Source organism: Impatiens glandulifera, chromosome 7, assembly GCF_907164915.1.
Source record: "Impatiens glandulifera chromosome 7, dImpGla2.1, whole genome shotgun sequence".
Classification (NCBI taxonomy): Eukaryota; Viridiplantae; Streptophyta; class Magnoliopsida; order Ericales; family Balsaminaceae; genus Impatiens; species Impatiens glandulifera.
The window spans coordinates 47,119,040-47,142,427 of NC_061868.1; the positions used below are offsets into that span (position 1 = coordinate 47,119,040).

Consider the following 23,388-nt stretch of genomic DNA (forward strand, 5'->3'; position numbering starts at 1 on the left):
ATAGTCATGTATTTTTCTATTCGTGTTGAAATCAAATCGAATTTCAAATCGACCCGTTTAACCGGATTAATAAATAAGTCAAATTGGATTGACTCAAAGTTGACCAACCAACACGTTTAAATTTTGTGTTTACCCTTTCCTATTCATTCCATCATTTTTTTAGATAATATTAAATATAATAAGTCAAGATAATATTAATTATAGCATTTTTAAATAAGATTGGATTCAGATTAGTATCGCTCAACCCACTAACCACACCAACCCAAATCTGGATCCCTACTTTTAGGTATATAATGTGTATATAAAATCAAGAATGTCAAAAGAAATCAGATACAAGTCAACCAAAAATGCCCATTTACACAAACAATTTCTGCTTTCTCGAAAACCCGCAATTCAAATAAGAATTATGGAATTAAATTGAATAATTTGCAAAGTTACAGACAGATCTACACAAGTAACTAATTCAACTTCCCACCTAAAATAGTAGAATAGAATATCAATTCCACTCAAAATGCATAGCGATAAATGGCATCAGCAACTCCATCCTCGTCGTTGGTGAGACCAATAATGTTGGCAGCAGCTTTGGCTTTCTCTGATCCATTGTTGAGTGCAATCCCTAGAGAAGCAAGCTCGAGCATCTCCACATCATTTTCGCCATCCCCTATAGCCATTATCTCATTTGCTGTTACACCCAAATGATCGAGCAACAACTTGACTCCATCTCCTTTGGAAGTTCCAGGCGGGACTATTTCAAGCATATCTGGAACCGCCTGAACAACAGTCGCTCTATCTCTTGTTTCCACAGACCAATAAGGACGAAGAGTTTCAGTAACTCCCTCGGCAGTGTCCAAATATATTACTTTCTGTGAACCAAAACAATCAAATTTAAAAATTTAAATGGTTAAGTACTGATTTGAATCAAGTTTATTTGATAATTGTTATTTAAAAGCCCTTAATTATTTAGGTTAAACTCAAATTAAGCTAAAATATCGTCATAGTTGAGTTAACTCAATAATACTGTAAAAACGTTCAAAAGATAACTTTATCTTTTGAAAATTAATCACATTTCGTCAGGGTTAAATACAATGTTAAGTGTTTTTCTAACATTAGTTACCATTTTATCAAATTAATTACTTAAAATTTAGATATTTTCATTTTGTTAGATACTTCATAGTTTTTCAGTTTTATCAAAAGCATAAATCACACCAGGAGTGAAGCCTATAAAAATAAAATAAAAAAGTAACAAGCTTTCTTGTTTATTTATGTGCATTTATAATGAATTGTGAATTGGCTGACTAGTGGACAAAATAATTGTTTGAAAGTCTTCGACACATACCTGTATGTCATTACCAGTCAAAAGGTGATCAATTGATGACATAATTTCAGCCTGTTTCAACAGAAACAATGCATCATGAGAAGAATAAAAAAAATGTATTAATCTATATTGATAAAACAGAATTCTGCCAATGAACCATGCACCTTCGGCTCATGATAGACTGTATGAAGTGAATCAACGAGAGGGTGATCAAATAACGTTAAGCAGCGGTCTCCACTGAACGCAATAAGTGGGATCTTACGATCCAAAGAATAGAGGAATGTCTGCAACATGGTAATTGTTATTGGCAACACATGAAGTAAGGATATATTTCCTGATCAAAGCTGAAAAAACTATAAACTCGTATGAAAAGAATTTGACTGTTAAAAAGACTTGAGGCAATAACTGATAACACAACTTAAGCTTATTTGAATTATGTTCATTTGATAACCTTTTTTTATATAAAAAAGGAAGTTCATTTGATAACGGTTATTTAAAATTACTTAATTATTTAGATTCAACTCAAATTAAGCTATCAACTTTGGTTAATTTGATAAGCTACTTAACTTATTGTAATCTAAGAGCGTCCAAAAGACAACCTTAACTATTGAAGATTGATCAAATCATATCATTCTAAGTGTGAAATATAGTCTTTAAGACATTAGTTCTACATTTTATCAAATTAACATACTAACAGTACTTTTTAGATATTTTCATTTGGTTTATTTAGCATTTATTTTGAGTGACTTAACTCATTCGACACTTAAAATTTAATATTTAGCATTGATCACTTAATTTTCAGATTTTATCAATCACACCCTAAGTAAACGGGAAGCATGCAAACTGTGCATAATACAATCCATAATGCTCAAAAGATGCTGCTAAGATCTGGTTGAAGCAATATAACAGCTTAGTGCAATGCAGAAAGTAGTGGATAGACTTTCAATGGGAGTTATTTTGATGTGCACACAATAAAATGGAAGGATCAATAGATTTTATCTTTTTTCAATAATATGGAAATATATTCTCCAAAACATTCTACACAATACAAGATGACAACAGATGCAAGTTAAAGACACACCTCTCTGCAAATATCTGGATCTAAATTCTTTCTCGAGATTTCTCGACCTTGTCGACCATAAACAATCAATCCCTATACAAAAAGAAAACGGTGATAAAGTCACATCTTCCATGAACAAGCAATCCATATCCTAAAGGAATTTAATATAGGCAGGATTCAACTTTATTTACAGATTACAAAACATTATATGCAGCCTGATGAATCTCGAAGTATGTCGAAATTGTAAACACATTTAAAATAATAGTATGGTATAAAACCTAGTCTGATGACCACCTAGCTAATCATAGACTGTATTTTTAATCCGCTGACTTTTACCTTGTAAGGTGAGTTCAGTTTGTCGATTCTAGTGCATAACAAAATGCAGGAAAAATTGAAGTTTGTTTAGCTTTCTTTTAAATGGACAGGAAAGATAAAGGAAAAACAACCTGTATGAAGACGCCGGGAGAGAACTCTGAAATTATACCATTTTTTCCTGCTAAATCCACCATATCCAAAACACGTATCGCAGCTGGACGAGTCTGCTCCAGGTAAAGAATAAGAATCCGAGTTGTCAAGCAAGAAGTAACAACCATCAGTTAGAGAAAACAACCATCTCCAAATCAAAAAGAAGATAAAATCTCATATTCTTACCTTGCCAGTGGCTATAACAACTTTAACACCCCTAGATGAGGCTTCTCTTAAGGCTTCTGCATTTGCTGATGAAACTAGACTTCTGCTATTTAGCAATGTGCCTTGATTTTAAAAAGAAAAATTAGAAGTATTCAATGCTGGAAAAAATGATCAGCACATAAGATGTGAATATACCATCCATATCACAGAAGATATAGCTGAATTTTGGTTTGGAAAGCCGCGGGTTCCCTTCTTTCTTCCTGTCTTTTTAGCAAATTCACATGTATCATCTCTTTGAAACCTCAAAAAAAAAAGTTGACAGGTTTTGTAGCAACAAAACTAATGTGACTTCCATAGAAAGAAAAACATGTGTAAATATCTCAGAGCAGATAAAAGTGAAAATACCAGCTGACACATCCAAATGAGAACTTGTAGTCTCTTCAGCTATAATTGCACTTTGAATTAGTCCCTTCCCTTTCCATCCAAGATTTGTCAATAAAATTCCCTCCTCTTTCTCCATTTCTGCTTCAGCTTCAACGCTTATTTCATGGTCAAATCCCAATAAATGCAACAGCCCATGAACCTTCATGAATTAAACTAGTTAGAAAGTTCCATTCTGTTAATCGTTAACAGAAAACATTAGGCACAACTTAGATTAATCAGACACAAGACCTGCATAGAAATCTATTCTAATATTGTGATGGTCCAGCCTCTTTCTCTGCCATCAGATTGGCCAGCGAGGAAAAAGTGCTAGTAGAATTTGCTTTCACCATACCATTACAACAGATTAGCTACAACTACCCTAGAGAGATTGTTTGTTGTTTACATACAAAACCATATTTCATACTTGAGAAAATTGATATTGACTACTTTTATTTTGTCATTAACTTTAGAAGAACTACTAGTCTTCCTTTGTTGTGATTTTTACTATTTTGTTTTCAATGTTGAGAAGATGAGAGAAATCAAAATCATAAAACTGTGGAATAATAAATCACAAGGAGACATGTGTTAAGAGAATTAGCATATATCTTAATGGTTGATAGAACCAAATAACCATATTGTTGCACGAACCAATAGAACACGTATCTCATCCAGAAGTGTATGCCCTCTTTCCTCTGCTTGTCGTGCAGCTGTCTCAATGGAAATAACAATATCACCCAACATGAGCTGCAAAAGAAAAAAAGCATGTCATGTCTTTCTACTGCAAAAGGATTACATGAGGGCTGTTTTGGTATCAACTTTTCATATGGATCATTATCCGAATATTTTTACATTTGTTATGTTCACCAAAAATCACATTCATCTAAGAAATCATCCGGATCCTAACCCAAAAAAATATCTTGGATATGCCACATCATAATTTGAATAATGTGGTCCAGGAAACAATCTTATACCAAACGATAGAAAATCACTTTCAATTAGATCCTAAATGTGACAAAATACAAATTTCCAAATAGGCTCGTAGTAAGTTAGGTCTTACAATAGGAAGCTTAAGTTCTGGGATATGCTGGGACATGGAAAGCACATCAGTTGCTTTATCTTCATCTCTCCAGTCTTTATTCAGTTTGCGAATGAAACCATCATTGCAAAGAAGCACTGACAACTCCACAGTTTCGTAACTCCCAATATCATCTACACTAGGATCCCTTGTTTTATACTCTGAGTCATTTAGACCCTTAAGTGCCAACTTCATAGCCATTGGAACATTTACGCGAAGCAACTCTGCAATATCCTACAAAGCTTGCAAACAAACAATTAAAATGTTACACCAATAAGAAGTTACTATTATCTAAACCACAAACTCTAAATACAGCTCCAATTTTTCAATTGACTCCTGCCAAATTAGACCAAATTGATAAGAAAATTTAGAACACAGTAAACAAAAGCATAGGAACTAGAAAAAGTGATTTTAACTGCTTGAGAATCATGTTCACCAGTTATCTAGAACATATCTACTTCACTTCTTCCTAAGGTTGGATTAAGGATATTTGGAACTGGAATTGGTAGATTAAACACCATTTCTCTCTTTATATAGTATAATCAAAGTTTCTATGAGTAACAAAACAATGCTTTATATAAGTGTGAATCTAGTGAAAGTGTGAGTACCAGAATTTTAGGATCATCTGGCAATTCTTCCTCGATGCAAATATTAACACTGAATTCCAGTTCCTTGTCATTCTTCTTTACTGGACGCCGGCGAGTCTTCCTATAATCTCTCTGCGACGCGAAAACTTTACCAAACGACTTCTGTAAAGACAATTCCTCTCGCCGGCGAACATTGAACCTCTGTCCAAACACCGAAGAATCAACACGTGAAACGGGAAGGCGGAAACAAGCGGAGTGAAGGAGACGGCGACTGAAATGTGCAGGCCAAAAGGAGACGGCGGAGGGAATTCCACGGTAGATAACACGCTCGAGCATGACGTCGCCGGGGTATTGCACTGGATACTTTCTTCTGTTTTCAGAATCTGTTGGTTTCGATTCTCGACGACGCCCCTCCCCTAAGGTGTGGTTGATTCCTCGGCGATATCGCGGAATAAGGACGCGCGATTTGCGATTTGCGATTTGCGATGGCTGTTCCTCAATCGACCGCGTGAATTTTCAATCTGATATTTCTTTCTACAGTCTTCTCGATGAGCTAACCTAAATTTGCAATAAAGGTCCCAAGTTAAATTAAAGTTCAATTTGAGTCCTCAAAGTTTATAAAAATACCTCAAAACGAGTTCCTCTAAAAAAATTTCCATTAAATATGTTTTTTATGTTTGTTTTTATTTCATTTTGGAAAAATAAATAGTAATGTTGTGTTTGTTTTCTTATTTTATTGTCTTTCATAAATTTTAATTTGTTTGTTATTCTTGTTCGTTGTAATTTTTTTTGTTTATATATGTTTAGTGTTGTGCAAATAAATTGAGAAATTGAAAATCGAATTGAACTGATAGTTTACCAGTTAACCGAGTTCTATAAGTTCTGTGAACTGGGTCTATCAGTTTAAGTTAATCGATATAATTTACAATTAAACTATTTATTACCTTTTTAAGACGAATTAATTATATATTTGTAATCCATAATAGTTATTTTTGTACAGTTAATAATAATGAGATTATATATATATATATAGACTATATAGTCTCCATTATTCTTAAATTAAAAATAAAAATTTGTGTAAAATTATAATTAAATATATTTATAAAATAATTGCAATTCAACGTACCTTTTTACTTGATTTCAGTTCCCCGTTGATGGTTCGTCTATTAAGAAAAAGGTCGAACATTTCTGCCGACAAAGTCGACGGAATAAATTTCGACCTAATTTGTTGATGGAGTTAAATCTGAATTGTCGTTACCACCCATATATTTTGTCAGCAAATGTTTGAAAATGTTTTTATCAACAAATTAATTGATTTAATTTGAAAACTCTTGACTTACCGAATCTCGGTCATACATAATTCATCGATCGAAAAATATAAATTAATTAGAAACATCGCAAAAAGACTACCGCAAAAACTATACGAAGAACTTACATTCCACACTTATTACTCGACGAAGAGTGAATATTCCGCTAGTCAACTTTACCAACAATAACAATGCAATAAATGAAAAACAATTAAAAAGTAAATTAATTTTTGTTGACTAATTGATTTGGAATGAAAATATAATTTAGGAAAAGATAAAAATCAACTCAATTTATTGATATATATATAAAAGATATATATTTTAATTAAAATCAATTTATGCTAATCATTAATTAAATTTGGTCGACATGCAGTTACCCTCAATTGGCATGATCCGGTTTAGCTAAAAGCCTAAAACCTCTCTCGTCGATGAACTGGACCACCCCTGCACTACATAAAGGGAGGGTGCGTGAGTCTCTCTTTGTTTGTTAGTGTGTGTGTGTGAGAGAGAGAGATAGAGAGAAAGAGAGAGAAAGAGAAGAGATGCTTTGTTAGGTTAAGAAGAGAGTGGTGGGAGTGGATTCCCCGAGTCATTGGAAGTCTCATATCCTGTATCATCACGGTAAATGCTGTTTGATTGACCAAGATTTTCAGCCTTCTCAAGGTCTATATCCTTCGATAAACACTTGTTTTAACTGTATAAGTTCTTCAGATTTGATATATGTTGATACGTTTATTAAACATCTCATCTGTCTAATCGAGCTTTTTAGATTGGAAATGGCGAGTCTAAGAATCGCTCTCTTTGTTAACTTTCTTCGCTCTTGTCTGATTTGACTGAGCTGTGCTTATTTTGTTAATGCTTGTATTGAACTAAGGATCAGATGACAATTGTGTTGTGTATTTTTGTTGTATTAGCTCCTATTTCTGTATTACTCACTAATGCCTTTGTTTCGCGTTAATTTGGATAGTCGGTGCTATTCTTATGCTTTTTCTGATGTATCGATCAATTGGAAATTGTAATTAGTCCAACAATGCCAATCCAGTTCCATAGGAGACTGAGATTAGGTTATTTCTACATGGAAACTGTTAGGTCGAAGGGAAACAGCAAGAAGCAGAGTGTCACTAAGCGCAGTTAGTGAGAGTAATTCCTAGATAGTGGAAATCAATAGGTAGAGTGGATTGATTTTAGTTTAACATCAAAGCTTCTCGATGTTATAGTAATGATGTTATAGTAATGAACACTATACGAATAATGATCTTAGCCAGAAGTATAGCATCGACAATTGAGACACCAAAGTACTATGCCTAATCAGAGAACATTTGTTGGCTACTTAATAGACCTTCTTATTTAAGTGTCAGGCTGTACAATCATTCAATATACTGCTATGCTGATTTTCATATGACTTAGATTGTTTGTGAAAGCTGGACTTGTTGGTTTCTCTTTTATTTCTGATACATTTTCTGTGTTTTGCATTTAGTGTATAGCTTCTGAAAGTTACCACATCACCTAGATGGATCAGGTATAGAGATATGCAGCATTGATATTGTTTTCATCTTAAAGTTATCGTTATTTCACAGTGCTTAATGATGTTTAATTGGATTGCAGTACGAAAAGGTTGAAAAAATTGGTGAAGGAACATATGGCGTGGTTTACAAGGCTCGAGACCGGACAACTAATGAAACTATAGCTTTGAAGAAAATCCGTTTGGAGCAAGAAGATGAAGGTGTACCAAGCACAGCTATTAGAGAAATTTCATTATTGAAAGAGATGCAACATGGAAACATAGTGAGGTATATGTCTCCTGACATATTTTGTTTTTGCACCTATTTGTCTAAGGTTGAACCATGACTAACATTATGCCTTGATCTCTTTTTGTATTGTACTGCTTTATTTATTGTCATGATGAATCTATTTCTGCTTTGACTACATTGTTTTGGGATTAATTGCAAAACTTTTGGAGATCTTATGATGAACGGTTTTTTGGTGCAGGTTGCAGGATGTAGTACACAGTGAGAGGCGTTTGTATCTGGTCTTTGAGTATCTTGATTTGGATTTGAAGAAACACATGGATACATGCCCGGAGTTCTACAAGGATCCATCTCATGTGAAAGTGAGATATATTTTTTTGGAGTTTTTCTGCAAGAGTTTAATTCATAACTTGTGCTCACTTTTCAAAGTTGTAACCAAGTTGACAGGCATAAAGAAATTTATTTGGGATTTTGTAGACCATGTTTGTTGCAGGTTTTTGTATATAATTAATCTTTAACTTGTTTATTTGATATTCACTATCATCTTTAGGAAGTTTGTTATTTATGGTCCCCTTTGTCTTCCATTCTATTTTGAATATTATGATTGAAACACTAAATCCATCTTTCATTAGAAGATCTAACAATAATCATAAGGCCCTCATTTTTTGCATGTCAAGAACTATATCTTGATACAAGATGCCAATAATCTCAACTATTTGGCTTAGGATTAACCATTTTATGAGCATCTAATTTTATTTTGTTTTGATATGCAGAGGTTTCTCTATCAAATTCTCCGTGGAATAACTTATTGTCATTCGCATAGAGTCCTTCATCGAGATTTGAAACCTCAAAATCTGTTGATAGATCGTCGTACAAATGCACTAAAGCTTGCAGACTTTGGTCTTGCCAGAGCATTTGGTATTCCTGTGAAGACATTTACACATGAGGTACTGAATATGTTTCCAACAGATTAGGCTTTCAAGGGGTTTCATTCTTGTTTTTTTATGATATTATGTGTAAGTGTGGAATGGGGATAGCCAAAACATGTTTATATAGCATAACTCCTTGCCAATCCATTCATCTGAATATGGTCATTTCCTGTATACAAACAGGGTAACTTAAGTCTCAAACTAGAATGTGTGAGATGTCAAACAATGGAAATTTAAATATAGTTGATACAATGGCTTACTTTTGTGTCTTGCACAGTTCAATTTGTTTTATATCGTTAATGTTCATTTAGTTTTAGCTGACTAATTTTCTCACATTTGTCTTTCCTTCAGGTTGTGACTCTTTGGTATAGAGCACCAGAAATACTCCTAGGATCGCGTCATTACTCAACTCCAGTTGATGTGTGGTCAGTAGGTTGTATATTTGCTGAGATGGTGAATCGTCAGCCTTTGTTTCCTGGAGACTCTGAAATTGATGAACTGTTCAAAATTTTCAGGTTCAAGTCCTTGAAAACTATCATTAATAATTTCAGATGAAAATTTGTGGAGTATAGGATGGTTCTTCAAGGGAGTAAATGAATAAAAGTGTTAATAGTTTCTATTATTATTACTATTTGATTTTGTGTTTGTGGATGATGATATTAATAATGGTGCATTGGATTTTCATATAATGAAGAGTTATGGGAACTCCAAACGAGGATACCTGGCCTGGAGTGACGTCTTTGCCTGATTTTAAATCGGCCTTCCCCAAGTGGCCTGCCAAGGTAATTCATTATTCTCTAAATCTTCTTATGATGCTGTATTTGGAATTGGGATAGTTTTTACATACGTGTGTTTGTGTATGCAGGACTTGGTAACTGTGGTTCCGAATCTTAATGCACCTGGCATTGATCTACTTTATGTAAGTATTCTGTCTGTCTGTCTGTGTGTTTGGGTTAAGATGTATTTGTTAAATTTAGAAGTTTTTAAATTGCTAATTTGTTTGCTTATTGGGGCTGGTGGGGGGTGGCAGAAAATGCTGCGTTTGGATCCGACAAGAAGAATAACAGCTAGAGCTGCTCTGGAGCATGAATATTTCAAGGATATCGGGTTTGTTCCTTAAATGTGAAGTTGTTGAAGATATTTTCATGGTGGTGAAAGTATATATATATATATATAATATATATATATATTATATGGGTGGATGGATGGAAGGATGAATGGGGATGAATACGCGGGCTGTGCTTAATATGGGATGGTATTTTCTCGAAATGTGTGTTTTCTTATTTGTTTTACGTATTCTTGTTATTGGCAATTGTCATTATTGAAATGATGACCTTTGGAGTCATTGAATTTTCTTGTGGTGTATTGTCTTTATGGGGCAAACTAAACCTTGCAGCAGCAGCAGCAGCTTGCTGTGGTCTTTGTTTTAATGTTTGAGATAATAGAGAGAGTGTGTTTCTTCGTTTCTTTCTTTGTTTGATTTGACTTTGTTGTTGTGAACAGCTAGCTAGCTTCATATTGAGATTGCTCTTTTTATTATTGTGGCAGAAATTCTGTTTGTTTTGGTCTCTCTTTCTTTCTTTCTCTTTTTGAGCCTGGTTACAAACAAGCTCGCTTGCTGGTTTATAGCCAGAATCAAAAGCAAGATATTTAGTTTTGGATCATTTGAAAAGTGGAACATATACTTGGTATGCCCAGTGGGAGAGTGAGATTCTACCAATTTATGAAGAAGAAGAAGACTTCTTTCTAGATCCATCAAACAATATTGTTCCATTCTTCTCAACATCTTTATTCTCAAAGTCTATTATGGCAGAGTGGTCCACTCTAGATTCTATAACAATGGGTATCTTAATATTCAATTATGACTAATAGGAATTTATATTTAGGAAATTTATTACTATATAATAATTTTCAAATTAAATTAAACTATTCATCATCTAAATGTAAAATTATATGAACAATTTATAATAAAAAATAAATTCAGAGCAAGTTGAACAAAATACGGAGAAGGCTCTACATAAAAGAAATTTTATTAAAAATATGAAAATCAACTTTATATCGGATAATTTTGTCAAATTTACTGTTAAGAAATTCAACAAACTCAGAATCGTAACACAATTGGAGAGTAGGAACAACGAACAATCCGTCAACATTTGAAAGTTTATTCATTTGAAAGTTTATTCAAATGGTAAAATTCAGACGAAAATTTTGATTAGGTTAAATAGGATGTTGCATCGAACACAATACAATACCAACTCTTGAAAATAGAAACGAGACTTACTCGTTAAAAAAACCATCGCGACAATAAATAAATAATTTTTGAAATTTTCTATATTTCTTTTAGAGATAAAACTATTAGTAAATATTTTTCTTATACATTTTTTAATTTCAAAAAATATATACACAAGTCCACTAAGATTATAGTTCAACATTCAGTTTGATTATTATTTAAAATACTTTCAAGTTTAATTAAGAATGACTACGATGAATTGTGCCATCTTAAATTTGAAATAAAATAAATTTTATAAGTTTTTTTTTTTCAAATTAAAGGAGAATTAGTCAGACATCCCACATTTATGGCATCCCATATTTATGGCCTTCCGCTTAAATTCAAAGCGCTTTCAGATGACCCGTAATATTTTTATCTCTTAAACCGACTTTTAAAACGGGACGGAACTATCTTGGTGGGTTAAATTTTATAATTTTTTATTTGAGAGTGCAGTATAATAATATTTTTTATTCTTTTAATGATTTAAGAGTTTGAATTTCTTTTTTTATTTAATAAATTTATTTATTATTACATATTATTATTTCATCATAATTTAATATTCTAAATTATTATATTTTAATGATATATTGTAAAATAAATATTTATATTTATTGATTTATTTTATAAACTGATGGGTAATTATATATAAAATAATCAAAGTTCTTAATTAAAAAGTAAGAATTATAAAAAAAATATTATGCACACAGACTAGTTGCCAAATTATATAACTAGTTCAATAATTCAATTGATAAGTCAAAGTTGTCGGTTCAATTCAAGACTTTAAATTAAAGTAGAACCTTGTTACCTACAAATTCAAAATAATAATAATTATAAATTGATTACCTACAAACAAATAACAAAAAAACAAAATTACCATATAAAAGCTAGTAACATCCTTTATAAAATAAAAATAAAATATTGCTCAATATGGGAATATAATTTTAATGATTGATTATAGTAATCTGATTTCTGAAAACAAAACATTACAAAATACATACAAACAAAAGGTAAGTAAAAAGACAAAACAATCAGAAATTAAGCACTTAGGGTTCATATTGCTTCAAATAAAAATATCTATTGCCTTTTAACTCAAAATTAAAAGAAGATGACATCCTACAAATTTGAGCAGTTAAAAGTCAAAATATTATTGTATTGTTTTGATGAATCTCTTCTGACTATACAACTTTCTCTGTTGTCAAATAGCTAGCTTACATACAAATTCTTATCTATTTAGAGATCATCTGCATTCGTTCAATCGAGAACTATATATTATTATTCGAGTAATCCTCCTCCCTTATCCTCCGCATCATCAAAAACAGTTTCCGATTCGGTTCAGTCATGGGGCAGGCAAACCATCTCAAGATCATTCAACAAACAGTTCGTCCATAACAAACCGATGCAATGTACAGATTCTTCGCCCATTTCTCCTGGTAAAGACAACACAATATATTAACAATTAGATTCTCTTAGAATACCCAACAAGAAAAATACAATCATCAAACCTTGACATGCGTGCTGGGGAAAGCTGAAGTCCTTAGAGTCTCTTGAGTTTCATCAGTTGGTTTTCTTTTTGGCACACTAAGTACAAGAGCAGTTTGATCCAAAGTTGCTGCAGTTGATGTTATGCGATAACCTGCATCCCACCTTTTGTGAACTCCTTCACTCGGGTAAAGAAAATCAAGTTCCACAACCTGTTATCAAACCCCCAATCATATCTAATCAATGTCTATTATTATTTAAAGAATAAATCCAACCATCAAGAAAGAAGAAAGAATGACCTGATCAGCGAATCCAGCACCACGCGACATAACAATCGCCCATCTACTTCCGGCAGTGGCCATGGAGGATACATAGAACCCTTCCCTCCATTTCTTATTTATCCATTTAAATGGAAATGATTCACTTACTTTGTAAGACTGCTGCAAATATTGTGTACCTAAACTTACAAAAACATGATACATATTAAGTAACAAAAGAGAGATGATTGTATTTCCAATAAAGCCATTGAATTGTGAATCATACCTTTAGACATTACAACTAAAGAACTTCCATTGTTGGCACCTGCTACTGCAGTAATATAAAAATTCTTCTCCCATTGGTCCATAATCCATTCCTTTATAACAAACATGAAGAAACTAGTTAGTCCTGACCTGTCTTAAACTAAATTATCTTCATAATAATAATATACGCAACCTTGTGAAGAAAATTTGGGGAAAGCTCGTAGACTTGGTCCGTGAAGCCAGTTCCAGCATCCATTATCAATGCCCAAAGGTTTGAACTAGAAGCGACACAGCTTACATATAACCCATCTTCATTTCCTTTATCTATGTGCTGTGCGATTCTCATGTCAGCCACGTTATAGTGATATCTGCGAATTAGAAGAAAGGCAAAGGTATAAATAATTAGCTACAACTTTTTATTTATTTTAATTTAAGAAGCAAACTTCTGCTACTTTTACCTTTGCTTCATAGGTCGCCTACCATTGTACACACTAATCCATTGATTCGCTGGCATTCCCATTCTAACCTTCTTCTTAGGCTGTTCATCGTCATCTTCCTCGATGGTTAGCCGCCCCCTTTTATGACCAACCTGATAAATAAGCTATAATCATGGACAGTAACATGTTAGAGACCAATCTATATTATGAAACAAGACAGTTCGTATGAAAAACTATAGATGAGATTAGTAAATATTGATTTATTTGATTAAACATCCCAAGAGTTGAGGAGTAAAATGAATGTCATTGTAACATTTTGAGTTTCTGGATATGAAGTTTGTTAAAAAAATGGTAGTGTTACGCATCAAGTGTCAATTAAATGGCCCAAAAAGGAAGATTGTAAATGGAAATACCTTTTGAGCTCCATCTGTGTTGATAGGTCTGATATCAGGATTAGGTCCAACTATTCCATCAAAAAGGGATATATATTTTGCATAGTTAGGCTCCTCGTCGAACTTCAGATTAACTACATACTCAACAAACTGTTTAAAAGGAGCAGGGGAGAAGCAACATAAGGTCTCGGGAGAAATTCCCATCTTCTTCTTGCAAACAAGGAAACCTTTGTTGTCACCCTAGATAAATAAAGGGTTGTTAGGACAATACTGCAGGAACAAAATATCATCAAAGAATTCAAAACGCTTAAGAATAATCACCTGGTATCCTTGCCAAGGCAACCTGCCTCTAAGAAGAAATATAAGTGTGTAAGCAAGTGATTCTAGATCATCCCTTCTACTCTCGGTTCTTCCAAGATGTGCATGTGCACTTGCATATCTTACTGTTCCCCTGTACCATCAAAACAACGTACCTTTGTTATAAAAAAGAATGTGGTTAGCAAGATTATTATTGCTTATTATATTTCAGTTCCACATACCTAAAAACATCCGGCCTTTGATCATATTCGACATGTGATCCAGTTGAACTATCTCGCCATCTGGTGGCTGCAAGACAAAAATGACATAATTTGAAGACATCTTCTTAAGTATAATCATTCAACTAGAAAGATTTATGTTCCACATATTTACCTAACCCCAAGTCAACTAGAAATAGCTTCTTTTCATCAGAGGTCCCAGGTAGACCAAGCAAAAAGTTCTCAGGTTTTACATCCCCGTGCACAAACCTAAACAAATTTGCAGTATAGGAAATTTATATATATATATATATATATATATACTAAAATTTTCACAACATATAAAGAAAGTCAAATAACTTACCCTCGGGAATGCATCTTTTCTAGGATGGAGATTGCCTCAATGGCAATACATGCAACCATTTCAGTTGACATCCTGAATAAACAAAGAACATTTTACAAGAATGATCAGCATAAGTAGAAAAAATAGAATGGGGATTAGATCCAGATCAGATGTTATCCACGACACACTTAGTTAGAAATGTAGACGATTAGACTTTATTGACACTTTGTATTCAACTGGTGAATTATGATGTATAATTTTTCTTTTGAAAACGAGAACTGAGCATATTCAGCTTCTCATTTTGGTCCTGTAAATCTTCATTATGAATACAAGGTTTTTTCCTTTACATAAAAAAAGTCAATAAAAGTACAAATTCACAAGAAGCTTACGTGTGGCCGTTGTTATTCCACACATCCCATAAGCTAGGTCCTAGTATATCCATAACCTGCAAAAGTTTTGGGTCATCAGGTGGAACCAGTAGGTTTCTTTTAATTTTTGAAACCAAGATTTTTTCCTATGCATGTATGAAACGTTGCAGAAAAAGGCATACCATAATATAGTAGTCCCCTTGTCTTCCCTTGAAATGGACCCTGGGCACACCATGACTCCCACCAAGAGCACTGCAAAATCAGTAGAATGAAGTTAAATGTATTGAAGAATAGGGATGCACAAAATATGTAACCAAATAACCACATATCTTCTTCACCTGTAAACTTGCCACTCATAGGGCGGCCCATAATTACACCCTTTGCTAGTTCTATGCTCAAGTTTCAAAGCTACCTATTGATATCAAAACAGACAACATAGATGTTAGGCAGAAGAACCTAAGATTATGTGGCGATTAGGATACTACAAGTAATCATTTACCTCTAAAGGCCCTTGATTTTTTTCATTTGGATTTGGAATTGGAATAATTCGACGACCAGAATAAACTTGTCCAAAACCTCCTTTACCCAGTTTTCTTTCAACTCGATATGTAGGGGAATTACCGACCTGGACCTATCATAGAGAAAAATGAAAGTATAAATGTCTCCTTCGTATATAACACTTATACGAATTAAATCCAACACGTGTAAAAGATTTACCAAAATGGCAACCACATAAGTTTCCTACAATAAAAGGATTGCTTTTTAACAATATAAAACACAAATATAGTGAACAGGATGAGAACAGGGTATATTAGCCAAAAACAAAGCATCCTCACCCTGTCAAATTGTCTAAAAAATTCATATAAAATCTAGATTGGCGTGACTACGCTCTATAAACATGGCATATCGTGATGGGTTAGTTCTGAAAGCTTTTTCCAAAGCAAGAATATCCAAGTAATTACCTCCATGAAATCTGAATTTTCTAAGTCTTAATCAAACATTCAAAAGGGTGAAACCTGATGAAGTTGAAGAAAAGTGGAATCTTATACAAACCAAAGTACAAATCAAATAACATGGAAAATGTTCTTATCCCAAAAAAAAACATAAAAAAATATCAAACCTTATCAGGTAGAGGAGCTGTGCTTCCTTCATCTTCAGTAGCCAATCCCTTATCACCGTTACGTCCACCGCTGTTATGATCGCCCATATCTCTCTCACCAACCCCTTCCTTTGTTCCTACAACCTCAACACCCACAAATTTCCTATCTTCTTCTTGTTCACGAACTTCAATTGGTAGGACACCACCAGTTTCAAGCTTCACAACCCTTTTATCGTCGTCTTCACCACCCTCCTTCGCCTTCACCTGTGCTTTCCGTCTCTGGCTAGTCCTTACGGGTCTCGCCCTCGTCTTGTCTTCCGCTTTTCCCCTCGGTTCAGCCGCGACAACTTGTTGTTGCTTCTGTTGTTGCTGCTGCCTTGTGGGTCTCCCTCTCCGGACTCCGCTACGCAATTGAGGCATGTCGATCATCCATTAATTCTGCAACGATGACAAATTTTCAAGAACGACCGACATTACGAGTTGCGATCTTCACATTCACGGATCAATCCAATCAGTTGAGAATTGGTCTAAATGATCAAAATCAGAATCGAAAGGAAAAGGATCGTAAGGGATGTGCTGGTATATAGAGAGGAAAATAGGGTTTGCTTTCTCAGAATTTCAGAGATCTAGAGAGAGAGAGAGATTGATAGAGAGAGAGTCGGAGATGATACTTGAAAGAGAAGCAGTAGTATAAAATAGTTGGATTTTTTTTTTTATTATTTTAAATTATTTTTTTTTTATTTTTTTTGATAGGCCAGAAAAAGAAAATTAATTATATTTTTTCGAGGTTCTGACGGTTTATTCTCCATAGACCGTTAGATTTTAGAATTTGATGACGTGGATGTTTATTCCAAATGCAAAGCGCAGGAGATTATCGTGCACCTCCCTAGCACATGATCATATCGAATAATAATTATTTTTAAAATATAATATATATATTTTTAATGAAAATAAGTAATAACACCCCACGATTTATTTTTATTTAAAGCGTAAGTAAAAATTGAATGAAATATATATATTTTTTTAAAACAAATTGAGAAATTCTAATTAAAATTATGATTGATTTTAGTAAAAAATAAAATATTTTAAAAAGGAAATAAATATTGTTTTTAATTAGGTTGATTAGTATTAAAGTTAGTAATAATATAATTTGACAATCACCAAACAACATAAAGGGTAACAGATGGCATAAAATTTGATTAAAAAAGTATTTTATAATAGATCAATATTTAAAAAGTATACATTTTATATTTATGGCTATTTAAAAAGTTAAAGTGTTAAATATATTATTATGATATAATAAAAAAAATGATTAAAAAATTATTATTATTTTGAAAAAGGTTCTTATATATTAAAATAATGAAAATGTTTAAGTAAAAAAAAATGACATAAAGAGAAATAAATAAAAATAAATAAAATTTACTCAATAGGTTATCGAGCTCGTAAGTCATTGATAAGAATAATTCAATCCCCGACAGCCTCTACCGGTTTTCCATAATTAATCTTAGAAAACATCATAATAATAGCATTACGAATAATACATACCGAATGACTACGATTATTGAAAGTTCGACGATTTATCTTTAACCAATTAGTACACCAAAAAATAATTAGAATGGTAACCCAATTATGTAGGTTTGTTATATTACCCGCATCAATTCAAATTTTTCAACAACTACCAAAAGACTCGAGCATCACCCAATGAATCTCAATGATACTCCATAAAAGACTTCAGATACTAGTCACCCCTCGATAGTGCAAAAGTAAGTGAGTTGCCGATTCAACCTCCTCGTAACACATACGACTAACCATAATACAATTTATTTTCATGCACATATCATTCGTAAAAAATTCACCGTGAATAACGCTTCATCCAAAGAACGAGATCTTGGATGAAATTTTTGACTCCTAAAGTTTCTCCCAACAAAAATTATATGAACTCATTTTAGAGAATAACTTGTAGCAATGCATCACATAGAAATTATCCATATATTGTCAACGCATAACGTCTTGTTAATACGGATCACTTGTTTGTGTCCTATCAAAAGTAACTCTATTATGAGACGAATTCTCCATAATATTTAATTTTTTTCTATATATATAATTCGGCTAGCGAAACCACTAGACCGAAGATTAAACATGTCCTTACCAGTGACATTTCTACATATAATAATGGAAGCAAACTCATCATACGTCGTAGCTAGACTTTTGACACTACATCAACTATCGTCCCAAATATTGATCAAAGAACCATCTCCACAATGAATATAGATGACTCACGAAAACTTTTTCACATAAAATAAATTCTCCTCCAAATGATACACCTCGCTAAATAATTAGACATTTTTGTGAACCAACCTGACCAATCGTAACCATACTTACATTTGATCATTGATGCCCAAAGACTATTTGGTTCCGTTGCAAATCTACAACATCATTTTGATAGAAAAACCTTATTAAAGGAATAATAAATGACAAGACAAAACATGATATGTGTGGGCATAAATGACAACACTTTGAAGGAGGATTAATAGACATTTTTCAAAATTATTTTTCTATTTTTCCATCTAGATACATCTTAGTAATACTCGAGATACAAAATAAAAGGGGAAATTAGACTAAATGACCCTAAAGATAGGGTCATTTGCATCCGTGGTCACTAATAATTAAATTTGATCTGGTGACCACTTTATTTTTTTTTTTGACAAAATTACCCTTTTCGCGTAACGCGAAGTGAAACAGTATTGATATATACTTAAATTTTTCATTTCCTTCATTTTGTTTCTCTCTCTTCTCTTTCTTCTCTCTCTTCTCTCTTCTTTCTTTGTTTTGTTCGTCGACGGCGACTACGACTATTCTCCATTAATCTACAAAGATAAGAAAACCTTAACCTGAATCGATGTTTATAATACAGATTTATGTTCTTATTTCCATACCTTCATTTTAAACCCTAACTCTAACCCAAATTGATTTATGTTCATGTTTCCAGCATCTCCATCTGAAAACCCTAAATCAATTAAATCTGTTCATATTGGTTCATATTTGTTCATACTGGTTCATACTGGTTCATATTGATTCATATTGGTTCATTTTTTTGTTCATCTTATTATTCTTATGTCGATGATGATATTTGCAGATCATATGGGTTCTGTTTCGCGAAGGGCATCTCGTTACGCGAAGGGCTTCTCATTTCGCGAAGGGCTTCTCGTTACGCGAAGTGCTTCTCGTTACGCGAAGTGCTTCTCGTTACGCGAAGTGCTTCTCGTTACGCGAAGTGATTCTCATTACGCGAAGGGTTTCTCGTTACGCGAAGGGTTTCTCGTTACGCGAAGGGCTTCTCGTTTCGTCATATGGGGCTGGATTCAGTGAAGAAGTACTTACAGCAAGACGGAAACTGGCTAAGTGTCGACGTTATAGATGAAGGATTTTCTCAATAGTCAATACAATTGAGTTGTTTTTATTTAGGTGTTCTATAATTATATGTTAAAGGGTTTATTTATAGAATTGCATTTTGAAAGGGGGGGGAGACATAGAGAAATTGAGATTGGACTTGGATAAACTTCCCTTCATATTAAGGGACTTTAATCAAATTTGCATTATTAAACCTAATCCTAATGGACATTAAAATAAGCTTCATTTCCTCAAATTCTCTAATTAAAATGAAGATTCATTTTTCTTTTGTCTGTTTTATTTTTTTAATCAGATATATATAAAGTTTTTCTAATTATTAATGTAATATTGTACTTTCATCCTGTTACCTAAAGAAATCAAATGATAAACATATTTTTGTTATTTACAATTTGGGATAGAAATTTAAGACAAAACTCACCAAAATGTAATGTTTTTATCATTCATACTCACCAAGAAGTTTCAAAATAGACTAGAGAGTTATCATATATAAAGCTATAAAAAAACAAAAAATGGAGGACCAGTCTAGTTATTATTTGAACAAATAAGATATATCTTTTCTTTGGATATTGGTGGTAGTCTATTATGGAAATGAAGAATTGTTCTCATTCACCTAATCATTCACCTAATATTTTCTTTGTCCTCGTCAATTTGTTCTAGTTGTTCATATTGCGCACCATCACGCCCATTATTATGATTGTCTGAATTTCTTTGTCCTCGTCGACGACATTCATGTTCATACAATCCCTCCACTTCATCCTCCGGTTCATCACGATCCTTTGGCTTCTCATAAGATCGCTGACGAGATTTCTCCCTATCACCCTCTCTATCTCTTCCCTTTTCACGGGATTTTTCCCTACACATGATGGGGTGAACATTAGAATCATTCATATCAAAATGCACAAACTGAAATTCAGATTAAAAAAACACTAACTGTGTTTGGGAGAGGTACAATTCCAATTCTTTTGTTTGTTTAACAATTTAAAACTAAGAATTCAAATGAAAGCACCAAGGGTGTATGTAGTATTACCGGTCTGCATGATGATCAGCCCTTTAGTATTCGTAGTGCCTATGTAGTATGTCCTTCGCGAAACGAGAAGCCCTTCGCGTAACGAAAAGCCCTTCACGTAACGAGAAGCCCTTCGCGTAACGAGAAGCCCTTCGCGTAACGAGAAGCCCTTCGCGTAACGAGAAGCACTTTGCGAAACAGAACCCATATGATCTGCAAATATCATCATCGACATAAAAACAATAAGATGAACAAAAAAATGAACCAATATGAATCACTATGAACCAGTATGAACCAATATGAACAAATATGAACCAATATGAACCAATATAAACCAATATGAACAGATTTAATTGATTTAGAGTTAGAGTTTGATTAAGAACAATATAAATCGTTTGAAATGAAGATAATAGACAATATAAACATAAATTTATTTAGGATTTTCAGATGGAGATACTGGAAACATGAACATAAATCGATTTGAGTTAGGGTTAGGGTTTGAAATGAAAATATGGAAATAAGAATATAAATCTGTATTATAAACATCGATTCAGGTTAAGGTTTCTTATCTTTGTAGATTAATGGGGAATAGTCGTAGTCGCCGTCGCCGCCGCCGAACAAGAACAAAGAAAAAGAGAGAAGAGAGAGAAGAAAGAGAAGAGAGAGAAACAAAATGAAGAAAATGAAAATTTTAAGTATTTATATTAACCTAATTCACTTCGCGTTTCTCGAAGTCCCTTCGCGTTTCTCGAAGTCCCTTCGCGTTTCTCGAAGTCCCTTCGCGTTACGCGAAAAGGGTAATTTTGTCAAAAAAAAATAAAGTGATCATCAGATCAAATTTAATTATTAGTGACCACGGATGCAAATGACCCTATCTTTAAGGTTATTTAGTCCAATTTCCCAAATAAAAGACATACATTTGTTAATTAAAATTTTATTCAATTTGATTGATTATTATAGTTAATTATTTATTACTATTTTTATACTTAATATATAATATATTTTAATTTTTAATTTTAATTATGTTAATTAGTATAAAGGTTCTAATAATACTAGCATTTAGCCCGTGCATTTGCACGAGTAATAATATAAAAAACCGTGAAAAAATTACAGATTATATTTTTAATTTTATTTTTAACCGTTTTAAGTTTATGGGTGGGTCAACCCACAATCCGAACCAAGTATCTATTTACTCAACATTATTATATATTAGTTAGTTAAAAAGTTGAACTTATATTAATATTAAAACGTCACGCGTTTATCAAATTTGGTGTTGAATTTAAAATATAAAGTCTTTGTAGCCTAGTTGGTTAAAGAGTTGTATTTGTTTTGATAGGTTGCAAGTTCGAAACATACCTCTAGCATTTTTAATTTTATTTTTAACTGTTTTAAATTTAAAAACGGGTCAACCACAATCCAACCCAAGTATCCAAATTAATTATATATATATATATATATATATATATATATATATATATATATATATATATATATATATATATATATATATATATATATATATATATATATATATATATATATATATAGAGAGAGAGAGAGAGATAGATAATTTAACAATATCCAGATAACACAAAGTAAGACATAAAATTTGATTTAACGGGTCAATATTCATAAAACATATATTTAATATTTTTAACTATTTAAGAAAGTAAGTTTTTATTTATTTAGGTGGTTAGTATAATTTATCTATCCTTAGTATCTTAGGCTAAATCTTTTCATTTACTATCCTATACAAGATAAAAAGGAAAAATGTGTTAAAATATATAATGGCCCTATTTTAACCTAGTTTCCTGCACTACGATCTTTTTTTTAATTTACTTTAAAATAATACTTTTGTATATTTATTAGATTATTCATTTAAATGAAATAATGTTTTTTTAATTAGATATATCTTAACAAATTTAATAATTAAACTCCACCTCTCCTAACAACTCCTAACAACAGGCCAATATATTTTGAACTATTATTATAATTTATTTTTATGTTATTTGTTTTATATTTCAAATTTTATAAATCTAACCATTAATATATTTTATAAGTTTCAAATAATAATCTTTTTTATCTAATTAAATAAAGTCTTTATATTTATTTTTTCTCGACTATATGGACTGAAATCATTGAACTAGTAAATTGTGCTATGTAGTATTATACAAATTTTAAAATACTAAATATCCAAACTTTAAGGTCCTTTAAATTATAAGAAAGTTTGTGAGTTAACTTAATCAATAACTTTTAGGGAAAAAACAGACTTTAGAAAATAAAAATAAGAATTTCAGAAATATCCCAAGTATCAAGTGTCATGAATTAAATCCAAATAAATCTAACATCTCATAATTAATAATTTATTATTTATATTGTTAGAATACATTTGACCCAGTTAATCCAGTTTTATAAAAAACCCTCTTTACTTCCTAATTTTAATTAGTTGTTTTTTTAAAAACCATTATATTTTG

At 32.3% G+C, this 23,388-nt stretch overlaps 3 protein-coding genes across 7 annotated transcripts; 1 reads left to right on the forward strand and 2 right to left on the reverse strand.

Moving 5' to 3' along the window:
* Positions 1-331: 331 nt before the first annotated feature.
* On the reverse strand, positions 332-5,599 carry LOC124944726 (endoribonuclease YBEY, chloroplastic). Its single transcript, XM_047485066.1, has 11 exons — positions 5,112-5,599; positions 4,486-4,737; positions 4,077-4,172; positions 3,411-3,588; positions 3,201-3,269; positions 3,027-3,127; positions 2,822-2,914; positions 2,397-2,468; positions 1,480-1,599; positions 1,337-1,387; positions 332-863 (listed from the first exon to the last, which is right to left on the reverse strand). The coding sequence occupies exons 1-11, from the start codon at positions 5,424-5,426 to the stop codon at positions 507-509; spliced, it is 1,704 nt and encodes a 567-aa protein (XP_047341022.1). The 5' UTR covers positions 5,427-5,599; the 3' UTR covers positions 332-506.
* Positions 5,600-6,868: 1,269 nt separating this feature from the next.
* On the forward strand, positions 6,869-10,633 carry LOC124945298 (cell division control protein 2 homolog A). Of its 5 annotated transcripts, none has more exons than XM_047485699.1 (9): positions 6,869-7,060; positions 7,875-7,916; positions 8,003-8,187; positions 8,387-8,507; positions 8,919-9,092; positions 9,426-9,589; positions 9,769-9,856; positions 9,940-9,993; positions 10,105-10,633. In XM_047485699.1, exons 2-9 carry the CDS (start codon positions 7,908-7,910, stop codon positions 10,192-10,194), a joined length of 885 nt encoding a protein of 294 aa, XP_047341655.1. In that variant the 5' UTR covers positions 6,869-7,060; positions 7,875-7,907; the 3' UTR covers positions 10,195-10,633. The 5 variants fall into 5 exon arrangements, with proteins under 5 accessions (XP_047341655.1, XP_047341657.1, XP_047341659.1 ...); XM_047485701.1 differs by having other exon boundaries at positions 7,882-7,916; XM_047485703.1 differs by having other exon boundaries at positions 7,908-7,916.
* Positions 10,634-12,463: 1,830 nt separating this feature from the next.
* On the reverse strand, positions 12,464-17,160 carry LOC124944668 (casein kinase 1-like protein HD16). The gene is made up of 16 exons (XM_047484983.1): positions 16,519-17,160; positions 15,898-16,029; positions 15,737-15,810; positions 15,581-15,650; positions 15,420-15,475; positions 15,052-15,123; positions 14,863-14,957; positions 14,712-14,778; positions 14,494-14,623; positions 14,194-14,412; positions 13,802-13,944; positions 13,537-13,711; positions 13,366-13,456; positions 13,122-13,279; positions 12,846-13,034; positions 12,464-12,770 (listed from the first exon to the last, which is right to left on the reverse strand). The coding sequence occupies exons 1-16, from the start codon at positions 16,924-16,926 to the stop codon at positions 12,711-12,713; spliced, it is 2,139 nt and encodes a 712-aa protein (XP_047340939.1). The 5' UTR covers positions 16,927-17,160; the 3' UTR covers positions 12,464-12,710.
* Positions 17,161-23,388: the final 6,228 nt, after the last annotated feature.